At 42.7% G+C, this 12,343-nt stretch overlaps 1 protein-coding gene across 1 annotated transcript in view; it reads right to left on the minus strand.

The window, feature by feature from the left end:
• Positions 1-4,770, minus strand: part of LOC129698924 (uncharacterized) — a 92,150-nt gene extending 87,380 nt beyond the window's left edge. Inside the window, exons 1-2 of the mRNA XM_055638369.1 lie at positions 2,845-4,770; positions 1,107-1,205 (exon numbers count right to left, since the gene is read on the minus strand). Coding sequence (XP_055494344.1) covers positions 1,107-1,205; positions 2,845-3,060 — 315 coding nt within the window. The 5' untranslated portion in view covers positions 3,061-4,770. The remainder of the gene's footprint in view (positions 1-1,106; positions 1,206-2,844) is intronic.
• Between the last annotated feature and the right edge of the window lie 7,573 nt (positions 4,771-12,343).

The raw sequence follows: 12,343 nt of genomic DNA on the forward strand, positions 1-12,343 counted from the left end.
TTTATAACTTAACTTTGCATCGAATTACATTGAGGGATATTTGACCCATTGTAAGTAGCCAGGCACCATTTAAACCATATTCCACTTGCCTCCATCTAACTTCCATGATATCCTGCTGCAGCTTCAATTCTCAAAATATAATTTAGCTTTACCTTAAAGGTTTTGAGATATTTTTTAGGGAGACAAAAGGTTTTCAATCTGAAACATCATCTCTATTTCTCTTTCCATAGATGGCACCTGACCTGCAACTGTGGAATAAAATTTGTTAAAAAAAAAATTAATGGTTTCATTAATAGCGAGTCAGAAGTTTTGTTCATCCAATGCTGAATATCTGAGTCTAACAGTTGAAAAACTGACCAGGAATCAAGAAAGGTAGTGCATGATAACACGGATATATCATTTGAAAAATGTTGCAGTGTGTAGAGAAGATTTTGCTGAAGGGAAGTGTATCTAAATGTCAAGCCAAGATTTTTGACATTCCATCCGAGTGCTTATCCACCTTCAGCCCTTTCAGCTTCCCAAGCACCTTCTCCTTAGATAATTTTCCCTGCCATTTTCGCAGAAACTTAAAATTCTCAGTTCTTATGAAGGGTCTCCATTCTGAAATGTTATTCTTGAATCTCTTTCCACAGATGCTTCTGGACCAGTCTTTCCAACATTTTCTGCATTTATTTCAGATTTCTAACAACTGTCATTTTTTTTTCATTTTCTTTGGTTGTAGAAACTGTCAATCCTTCTCCACAGATGCCGTCTGACCTACTAAGCTTCTACAGATATATGTAAAGGAATATTGCCATAAATTAATACAGGTCCTCCAGCCCACTTGAGTCCATGCTGGACATGAATCCCCATTTATACCAATCTGACGTAGATCCCATTTAATTATCCCAACTTTCCCATCAACCTCTAGATTCTATCACAAACACATATTAGGAGCAATTCACAGCAGCTAATTAACCTCTCAGCCTGCATGTATTTGGGATGTGGGAGGAAACTGAAGTGACCAGAGGAAACTCATGGAAATTCAACACAGGCAGTGCCCAAGATCAGGATTGAACCCGGGTTGTTGAAGCATTAAGAAAAGCAACTGCAGCAACTAAACTCACCGGCTCATCCACAACTGCAAGTGAAATACTCCCTTCAAGGCCTACGTCTTGTTCTTCAACTTTTTCTTTTCCTTGTTCCTTTGGAAATCCCATGAAACGCTGCAGGAAGATAAGTACAGCATGAATTCCTTGCATCCTATTAGTCTGCAAACATTGACAAACATACCCTGTGGAAAATCCATGGATAGAGAAGTGGTTGGCAGACAGGAAACAAAGAGTACGGATTAAAGGGTCCCTTTCAGAATGGCAGGCAGTGACTAGTGGCGTACCGCAAGACCACAGTTATTTACAATATACCAATGATTTAGATGAAGGGATTCAAAGTAACATCAGCAAATTTGCAGATGACACAAAGCTGGGTGGCAGTGTGAACTGTGAGGTGGATGCTATGAGGATGCAGGGTGACTTGGACAGGTTGGGTGAGTGGGCAGATGCATGGCTAATCATAGTTATACTGCACAGAAATAAGCCCATCTCGCCCATGCCGACCAAGATGCCCACCTAAGCTAGCCCGACTTTCCTGCATAAATCACATACCCTCACATAGGAGCAAAGAGGTCCTTCTGCAGTTGTACAGTGCCCTAGTGCGACCACACCTGGAGTATTGTGTACAGTTTTGGTCCCCTAATTTGATGAAGGACATTCTTGCTATTGAGGGAGTGCAGCGTAGGTTTACAAGGTTAATTCCCGGGATGGCGGGACTGTCATATGCTGAGAGAATGGAGCAGCTGGGCTTGTACACTCTGGAGTTTAGAAGGATGAGAGGGGATCTCATCGAAACATATAAGATTGTTAAGGGTTTGGACTCGCTAGAGGCAGGAAACATGTTCCCGATGTTGGGGGAGTCCAGAACCAGGGGCCAGAGTTTAAGAATAAGGAGTAATCCATTTAGAACATAGACGAGGAAATACTTTTTCTCACAGAGTGGTGAGTCTGTGGAATTCTCTGCCTCAGAAGGCGGTGGAGGCAGGTTATCTGGATGCTTTCAAGAGAGAGCTAGATAGGGCCCTTAAAAATAGCAGAGTCAGGGGATATGGGGGGAAGGCAGGAACTGATTGGGGATGATCAGCCATGATCACATTGAATGGCGGTGCTGGCTCAAAGGGCCAAATGGCCTACTCCTGCACCCATTGTCTATTGAAACAAACACCTATCATTTTCTAGAATGATTGCCTGTGAGGGCATGATCGGGACAAGGAACCATTTGATCATTCTCCTTTTGGTGGTGATGGAAAACCTTGTGGATTATCACAAGTTATATAATAAAAATTGAAACTGTTTGGAAAACTTCAAGTGAAAATAGATTTTATTTCGTCAATAATATTTTTCATTAAACCACCAACATATTACCAATGAACTGCAGTGGTTAAATGTTTAATTCACTGCCACTGTTGTCAAACACATTCTGTCAAGTCACACAGGGTGATAACAGCTTGGAGGACAGGAGGTAGATTGGAGGGTAGAGACACTGCAGAGATTTGAAGTAAAGCTCTGATTTTATTTCCAGACTAGGAGCGAACATGGGTCAAAGACACAAGAGATTACAGGTGTACATCGCTGTCTGGTATTTCTACACCATAAACCAGGGATGGACAAAGGATGTCAAACATGCTGGGAAGAATGGTTCCAAATCCAAGGTAGCCACTTTGACACATAAAATGATCTAATTAGAAATACACTACTATTCTTGTCTTGCCAAACCCCTCCCTTACAATTTACAAAAGAGCTGTTCCATTACCTTAAGGACTCCGGTTTCCTTGGCGCTGATGCTGGTAGCTGTTGATTGCCTGGCTGAATATCTGTTTTTACCAGCTGAAGAGCCTTTACTTGGTGTTTTGCTTTCAGATACTAACTGGTTTATACTCAAATTGGAGCCTTCAATAGAATGTGGTGGCAACATTGTAACACTGCCATGAACAGCGCTCCTCGTGTGGGGTAAATATAGCATATCCATGTTTGAATGATTGAGAGGCAGTGATGTCAAATGCCTTATAGCTCCCTAGGAGTGATCACCATGCTTTTCACCAAAGCACCTCCCAAACATTTCTGGCCTCTGGCTTTCTCCAGTTTCTGCAGGTGTTTACTTTGAAAACTGGTAACCATGGTATCATGGCATGCTACATTTGTGACATCATAACACACATTCCAAATCTGTTCTTGGACCAAAGGAAACACTCTGCAGAACTGGAGTTCTTTACTTTGCAATGGCCCTGAAGTATTGTACACGTTCCCAGTACTAACCAATTTTTGCAACCTATTGTACTCCACTCATTCACTCTTCATTGTACAATCGATCTCCCATTAAATTGCACTTCCATAGTTCTTGTTTTCATTGAATTCACACCACAGAAACAGACCATTCAATCCACTTGGTTCCAGTCATTCTTAAAGGCCCACTCAAACCTTTCTCCCAGTCCTATCGGTTCCCTCTCTGATGTACTTATTTAACAATCTTAAACACATCCTGTACCAGCATGTATATTTTATAAAACAGTGGCACAACTTTGTTGTCATTTTAAATTTAATTCTCAATGTTAAAATCTAGATTTGATTAAGATTCACTCAAAAGATCCTTTGTCAGATATTAGGCATTTTATCCTCAGGAGGCAATTGGTGAGTATATTCAAGGCAGAAATCGTTATATTGTTGGATACTGAAGTCATTTCCAGGAGGGAGGTAGCTGGGGAAGCGTACAGGGAAAAGTTATAAACTTGAAGCAAGGAAACAGGCCCATCCGCCTACTGACTCCATGCTGGCCATCAAACACCTAGCTACACTATCCCAATTTTTATTCTCCCCATGTTCCCATCAACACTGCCATCCCACACCCTGAATGCCAACCCACACCATACAAGCTTGGGGTAAGTGTTTGACAGTGCGTGCATGTTAGTAGGCGTATATGCATTGTGCTCATTCAAAACTTGTTCCTGCATTACTGCAGCGCACAGGCCTTGAACCTGGTGGGACGCAGGAGGAGGCCGGCCAGGAAGAGCCTCACAGAGCCCAGTCCCTCTACGCACTAGAATCTCCCAACCCCTGCAGTGTAGTTATTAAGAAGGCTGATCCGTGGGCGTTTGCTGCTGGGACACAAGTCGGGGGCTGATCAACCCCGGCTGTGTCGCCTGGGCCAAGGTGTCTGATGTTGTGAGATCCGAAACACCCGATGATCCCAGATCACATCACTGAGGATGTGTCCCAGCACATCTGGAAGATGTATATTTTTCACACTGAAGTCTGGCTCAGCCAATGGCACCTAGGAATAGACTGGGTGACAACCAAGAATAGTTTGGTTGACTACAGGAGAGACAGTTGACGGCACCCAGGAAAGGCTGGGTTAGCACCCCAGTCTGTGTCTTTCATGAGCAAGTCTCCAAAAAAGTTACGGAAGGCCTAATGAGCTACCATGGCCTAAAAATTGATCAGGCAAGAATGAAATGCTCAGAGAAGGAGAAAGAGGTGCAGCGCACAGGCCTTGAACCTGGTGAGACGCAGGAGGAGCCCGGCCAGGACTCATCCCACAGAGCCCAGTCCCTCCACACACTACAATCTCCTAACCCCTTCAGAGTAGTTATTCGTGATCCGTGGGCGTTTGCTGCTTGGACGCAAGTCGGGGCTTGATCAACCCCGGCTGGGTCACCTGGGCGAGGGTGTCTGATGTTGTGAGACCTGAAAAACATAGAAACATAGAAATTAGGTGCAGGAGTAGGCCATTCGGCCCTTCGAGCCTGCACCGCCATTCAATATGATCATGGCTGATCATCCAACTCAGTATCCCGTACCTGCCTTCTCTCCATCCCCCCTGATCCCCTTAGCCACAAGGGCCACATCTAACTCCCTCTTAAATATAGCCAATGAACTGGCCTCAACTACCCTCTGTGGCAGAGAGTTCCAGAGGTTCACCACTCTCTGTGTGAAAAAAAGTTCTTCTCATCTCGGTTTTTAAAGGATTTCCCCTTTATCCTTAAGCTGTGACCCCTTGTCCTGGACTTCCCTAACATCGGGAACAATCTTCCTGCATCTAGCCTGTCCAACCCCTTAAGAATTTTGTAAGTTTCTATAAGATCCCCTCTCAATCTTTTAAATTCTAGAGAGTATAAACCAAGAAACACCCGATGACCCCAGATCACATCACTGATGATGCGTCCCAGCGCATCAAGAAGATGTATATTTTTCACACGGGAGCTGGTAGGCTTTTCTGCAATTTATGACATGTCCTCACTGCTCTAATATTGTAAACAGTAAACTTGTGCACAGCCAAGTCCCAGAATATGGAAGCAATCAAACAGTATGTTTTAAAGGCATTGATTGAGGAAAAGCTTTGGATGGAATATCAGAAGAACTCCACTGCTTTTTTCACACCTGAGTGGGACCACCTGAGTCTTGATTTAGATGCCACAATGTGTGTTCTTGCTCAAGTCTCTGGACTTGATTACAATTGTCACCATTCAAATGTAAATTATCAACTGGGTTGAGTTTAGATTATGAAAGATGCAACATGAATACACATTTTTTAACTAAGTACTGTGCATGATCGTTGGTTTCAGGATTTTAACCCAGCAATGAACATACAGCGATACAGTCCAAGTCAAACGGTGTTAATGGGTAATTTTGAAGGGATTACACTCCTGCTCTCTTCTCGCTAGTGAAAGGTTTGAGAGGTGAGGACTCTGCAACTGGACAGTCATTTTAATCTGAATGCTGCAAGCAATGTTGGGGTTATTGCTAACTATATAAATATCATGAAGGTGATATTTGTGGAATGATTACTAAAGGAATAACTAAATGAATAACTAAAATTACACTCAGCAAAATATACATTCAGATTGGTTAAAGGTATTTGCTTTATGTACCTCGAAAAACTTTTCATTATTTTTTGAATCAATTTTTCATGGAACTGTATCATTTGAATTAACTTTTTGTCAGTGAAAAAGCAGCTACTTCAGATATGGTTCCCAAACTCGTATTTTGGAAATAACAGCAGACATTCCTATGATCATTCTTCCCAGGGCCCTAGACTTAGTTTAGCAAAATAACCAAGCACAATATTGAAATTGTGTCCATATTTCAGAATAGAATAGAATCAGAATAGTACTTTATTTGCCAAGTATGTTTTGCAACATACGAGGAATTTCGTTTGCCAAGTCAGTCATACAAATAAAAAGCAACAGATCACCCAAAACACATTTTAACATGAACATCCACCACAGTGACTCCTGCATACTCCTCACTGTGATGGAGGGCGAAATGAAGTTCAAGTCCCTTCCCTTTGTTCTCCTCGAGCCCTCCATTGACGGGATGATCTTGACTCCCGTAGCCAGCGACATTTAGGCCCTCCGCGTTGAGGCGATCAGCTCCTGCATCAGGGGGATGTCAGCTCCCCCGCGCTGGACGATCGAGCCTTGCGTCGGGGCTGGTCGAACCTTCTGCGACGTTGGAGCTCCCGAATAGGCCTCTCCCGAGACTGCCGTAAGTCCGCAGGCCGCAGTTGGAGCGATCCCAGGCAAAGGATCAGCTCCGATGTTAAATTCGCGCCCCGCGGTGCGGCTCAAAGTCAGTCCGAGGAGGCCTCCAGCTCCATCGATGGAAGACTGCAGAGCTCCCGGAGAATGCGATGTGAAAATCAATTGCATCTCCGGCAAGGTAAGAAACTGAAAAAAAGGTTTCCCACGATCTTCCCCTCCCCCTCCCCCCCTCCCTCCCACCACCACATAAGACAAACCGGAGAACATTGAAACAAACTTTTTTAATCATTAAAACATTTTTAAAAGATGAAAAAAACGAACAGACTGCCGGCGGAACTGCCATCGTATGGATTAACCAGATGCAATTTGCATTATGGTAAACAATATTATCTTCTGTGTAGAAAAGGAACTGCAGATTCTAGTTTATAGATGCAAAGTGCTGGAGTAAGCCAACGGGTCAGGCAGCATCTCTGGAAAAAGACAACAGGTAACGTTTCAGGTCTGAAGAAGGGTTCCGACCTGAAACGTCACCCACCCTTTTTCTCCAGGGATGCTGTCTGATCTGCTGTTACTCCAGCACTTTGTGCCTAGCTTTAATTATATTTTGACAAGTGCAAATAACCTTACAATTTGATCATGCTGGTCAGATCTTGTGTCAATTAGTTTAACTTCTTGAGATACAGAAAATGCACATGTTTAAAAAGCCATGTGCATCCATTGTACCTTCAGGAGGGTTATGCTGTGGCACATGCTGTGTGCTAGTTTGAAAGCGAATGGCATGTTGGCCTTCATAACAAGAGGAGTTGAGTATAGGAGCAAAGAGTTCCAGATGTGAAGCTCACCGTTTGACCTGTTTTTACAAAATGTTAAATGGTCAGCTTGACACAGACCACAAGACCTACACCAAACCCAAACCAATTAGGAGCAGACGAGGGCATTCGATCCAATTTGTGATCCCAGCAACAAAGACAGATGTATACAACAATTCGTTCTTCCCCCGCACAATTAAAGCATGGAATAATCTCCACCCAACTATAGTTACCCAACCAGATGCACCTAAATTTAAAGTAGCTCTTTCTTCCCAATAACCCTTTCTGGCTTAACCCTTCACCACCTCCAGTTTAAATTCCATTTGGAATATTTTGGATGACCAAGAAACCAAGAACCAAGTACAGGGCCCTAGTGAGATCACACCTTGAGTATTGTGCGCAGTTTCGGTCTCCAAATTTGGGGAAGGACATTCTTGCTATTGAGGGAGTGCAGCGTAGGTTTACAAGGTTAATTCCCGGGATGGCGGGACTGTCATATGCCGAGAGAATGGAGCGGCTGGGCTTGCACACTCTGGAATTTAGAAGGATGAGACGTTATCTTATTGAAACATATATGATTATTAAGGGTTTGGACTTGCTAGAGGCAGGAAACATGTTCCCTATGTTCCACACAGAGATGTTGTGAATCTATGGAATTCTCTGCCTCAGAGGGCGGTGGAGGCCAGTTCTCTGGATAGTTTCAAGAGAGAGCTAGATAGGGCTCTTAAAGATAGCGGAGTCAGGGAATATGGGGAGAAGGCAGGAACGGGGTACTGATTGTGGATGATCAGCCATGATCACATTGAATGGCGCTGCTGGCTCGAAGAGCCAAATGGCTTACTCCTGCACCCATTGTCTATTGTCTACCATTGGGTTGCAAGCTGCTCGTGGAATTCGAGGTTTCCATGTGGTTTCACTCTGGCAATGGTGCAGGCCAAGGATGAAAGGTCATTATAGGAATGTGAATAGGAAGGAGAGTTTAAATGGATCACATCCAGGAGATCCAACAGGCCTTGGGGACATAGCTCAAGTGTTCAGCGACAGCGTCGCCTCGTCTACCCTTGGTCTCGCTGATGTAATGAAGACCACATCAGGAGCGCTAAATGCAGTAGAGGTTTGAAGAGATACATGTGGACTTCAATCTCACCTAGAAGAGCCATTAGGGTCCCAAATGCGAGAGGTGAAGGGACAGGTATTACGATTCCTGTGGTTTCGAGGAAAAGTACCTGAGTTGGGGACAGGTTGAGTGAACCATGGAGTTGCAGAAAAAAGTCACTAAGGGGTGAGGACAGGAAATGGTAGAAGCTAGTGGTGTTGAGGCAATCGACGCATTTTGCACGAGTTCAGGAGGCCGGTCCGATGCAGTTAATGTTGCAGAGAAAGGTGGTGAATGGAGCTAGGTACATTTGGAACAAGAAGTGTTCAATGTATCCAACAAAAAGGCAGCCAAACTGGGGCCCACGGCTACATCTTTAACTTGCAAATGAGTAGTTGTTAGCAGTAAGGACAAGTTTGCCAGGCGGAGGAGAAGGTTAGTTGAGGTTAACCGATTGGGTCTCCATTGAAGAATAAAAGAGCTCTTCCTTGTGAGTATTGGAGGTGTAAAGGAACCGGAAGGCAATCATAAAAATGAGGTGATGGGGTTATGGAATGTTAAAGTTATTGAAGTGGTGAAGAGTATGTGGTGTAGGTTAGAAGGGACTGGACAAAGGGGAAACAAGACAGAATCTATCTTGTATATGGAGATTTGTTTAGTGGGGGAGTAGGATGAAACAATAGGCCTGCCAGGGCAATCTTGCTTATGGATTTTGGGAAGGAAATAGAAATAGACAAATCAGTTCGGAAATGAAAAAAAGAGCTTATACTGATATTATCATCCCCTGGTTACATCACTGGAGGGTAAGTGTAGAAATATTAGACATATTCATCTGTTATGAAGAATGTGAGGCAGATATACTGAGCTCACCAATGCACAAAATATTAATGTTACTGTTTTAAGTTTAAACAGATAAACCAGGTCCTTGGCAGTGGAAGGCCTCCAGAAGCCATAACACATAAGCCAAAGATGCATGCAGGTGATTGGGAAGGGGTCAAAAGAAAGGAAGGGTTGGAATATAAAGCTGTGAAATGGGAAGAGAGACCAGATAGTTTGAGGGGAGGGTGATTAGAAGACAAGATGTTTGGGGTAGTTGATTGCTGAAGTTCCATTGGTAAAACAGTTAAAGATCAGAATTTCCTCTATAAACTTCAAAGAAAAGCAAAAATAGAATCAAAGTATACTTTTCTTATTCAAGTATATCCGGGAATTTAGAAAGTGATGAGTTGTTAGAAGTTTTGGCAGTGATATAGAGACAAACTATTTTTATTGGGGAGAGAGCCCAGAGATTAATATTTCTCTTCCTTTCCTCCATGGTTGGGAATTGAAGATACATCTTCTACATGTTATCTGTTCTACATGGTGCTAATGGATCTTTTTTTTCTCACCAACAAGTTAGACACTGTCCTTGCATGGTGGATTATTAAATAAATACCAAAGATTGTTTCATGTGTTCCATTTGTCATGCAGTCAATGGCATCTTAAGTCAATTGGCCAATTGATGATGAAAGAATAGGCGGGAAAAAGAAAGGAAAAGGCGGAAACAGTTGGACTAGAAGGAGAGCTGATAAAAAAAACATTTAACTAGGATCAAGTTATTATTAGTAGTATTAACCACAGCTGTTCTAATCCATAGAATTATGGAGATGCTGTCCCAATGTCAGTTCTCATTGGCTGGACATGCTGGAGGCAGGAAACATGTTCCCGAAGTTGGGGGAGTCCAGAACCAGGGGCCACAGTTTAAGAATAAGGGGTTGGCCATTTAGAACGGGGATGATAAAGCTTTTTCACCCAGAGAGTTGTGAATCTGTGGAATTCTGCCTCAGAAGGCAGTGAAGGCCAATTCTCTGGATGCTTTCAAGAGAGAGTTGGATAGAGCTTTTAAAGATAGCAGAGTCAAGGGATTTGGGGAGAAGGCAGGAACGGGGCACTGATTGTGGATGGTCAGCTATGATCATAGTGAATGGCGGTACTGGCTCGAAGGGCCGAATGGCCTACTCCTGCCACCTATTGTCTATTGTCATAACATGATTAGAAACATAGAAAATAGGTGCAGGAGTAGGCCATTCGGCCCTTCGAGCCTGCATCGCCATTCAATATGATCATGGCTGATCATCCGACTCAGTATCCTGCCTTCTCTACATACCCCCTGATCCCTTTAGCCACAAAGGCCACATCTAACTCTCTCTTAAATATAGCCAATGAACTGGCCTCAACTACCTTCTGAGGCAGAGAGTTCTAGAGACTCACCACTCTCTGTGTGAAAAATGTTTTTCTCATCTCGGTCCTAAAGGATTTCCCCTTTATCCTTAAACTGTGACCCCTTGTCCTAGACTTCCCCAACATTCCTGCATCTAGCCTGTCCAACCGCCTAAGAATTTTGTAAGTTTATGTGAGATCCCCCCTCAATCTTCTAAATTCTAGCGAGTACAAGCCAAGTCTATCCAGTCTTTCTTCATATGAAAGTCCTGACATCCCAGGAATCAGTCTGGTGAACCTTCTCTGTACTCCCTCTATGGCAAGAATGTATTTCCTCAGATTTGGAGACCAATACTGTACACAATACTCCAGGTGTGGTCTCACCAATACCCTGTACAACTGCAGTAGAACCTCCTGCTCCTATACTCATTAGCATGAGGTCTGACTTGGAGATCATTGTGCTGTCTGATATTTCAGATAAAATCAATTATTTCCTCACATTTAATACATGGGTTTCTGAATTAGTTTCTTCACTTATTTCAGAAAGCGGAATAGCCAAGAGAAAGGAAGGAACAAATTATTAATCATCGATTAGAGATGAGCCTAAATATTTATGGTAAACAAGTGAATTTTGGGGCCCTAACTGCATTTCATTTTCAATTCATAAGAGGAAAGAAAACAACTGAGCATGATCCTGGAACAGACTTAAGCTTCCTTCTGACAGAAAATCTGCTCTGAATAACCACAAATGAACAGCCTACAAGGTACAAAGAACTCAATGACATCATGGGAAGTCACAGAAAAACTTAAATTACATAATTTTGCTTGAATAAAATCCAAGGTTAAATCAAATTTTCTGGCTGGACATTGAATGGTTGTAGGACAAACTTATTGATTGTGCTCTTCCTGACAGAAACCAACCAAATTTCTGTCAATCTCCAAAAGCCTCGACTGTAATCTCCCATCATTCTCAAAACTCTGCTAATTCTATCCAGTTTCAATAAAGTTTCTATTCAAAACTGCTGTAGCCATTTTGCAAGTCATAAACATCTACCTGACTACAATCTATTCTCTAAGGCCTGATTGCAATCTTGCGTTTCCCCAGTCAATGGAATTCCACTTTCTGTTCATTACGGCCTGAAATATTTCCTGAAATCAGCACCAAACACAGTACTTGGCCTATTTGGACCTCATTAAAGCCTTCCATTCTTAATTGAGGGGGATGTCCAGCTGCCTTCAGAAAATCCTTGTCATTCTTCATTTGCAACACAATGACATGCAAGCCTTGATCTCAGAGCACCCTGGAATCAGGTAAGAGTATGCCATGACACCAACTATCTTACCAACCTTCCTTACCTTAATATTGCACCTCACATCCAAAATGCTCCCTGCATGAAGGGAGTGAATGTTTCTAAAATCATAGCATCCTAAACTAGATGCAACATTTCCTAAATTACCATGGTGATTATCCTTCCAGGTAATAAATATCATTAGTTTCACCACAATGGTTTTAGAGGGAACTTTCTTTCAAAGATCAAAATCATTACGTTAAAAGGATTGTTAAAAAATAGAGGAAAAGGTTAAGCTTAGGAGGGAGCTGTTTTATATTCTAGGAGAACATTATCTTTTCATTTGAAATCCTCAGTCAAAATAACCAACTATTTTGGCCAT

This window comes from Leucoraja erinacea, chromosome 7 (assembly GCF_028641065.1).
Source record: "Leucoraja erinacea ecotype New England chromosome 7, Leri_hhj_1, whole genome shotgun sequence".
In the NCBI taxonomy this organism is placed as follows: Eukaryota; Metazoa; Chordata; class Chondrichthyes; order Rajiformes; family Rajidae; genus Leucoraja; species Leucoraja erinaceus.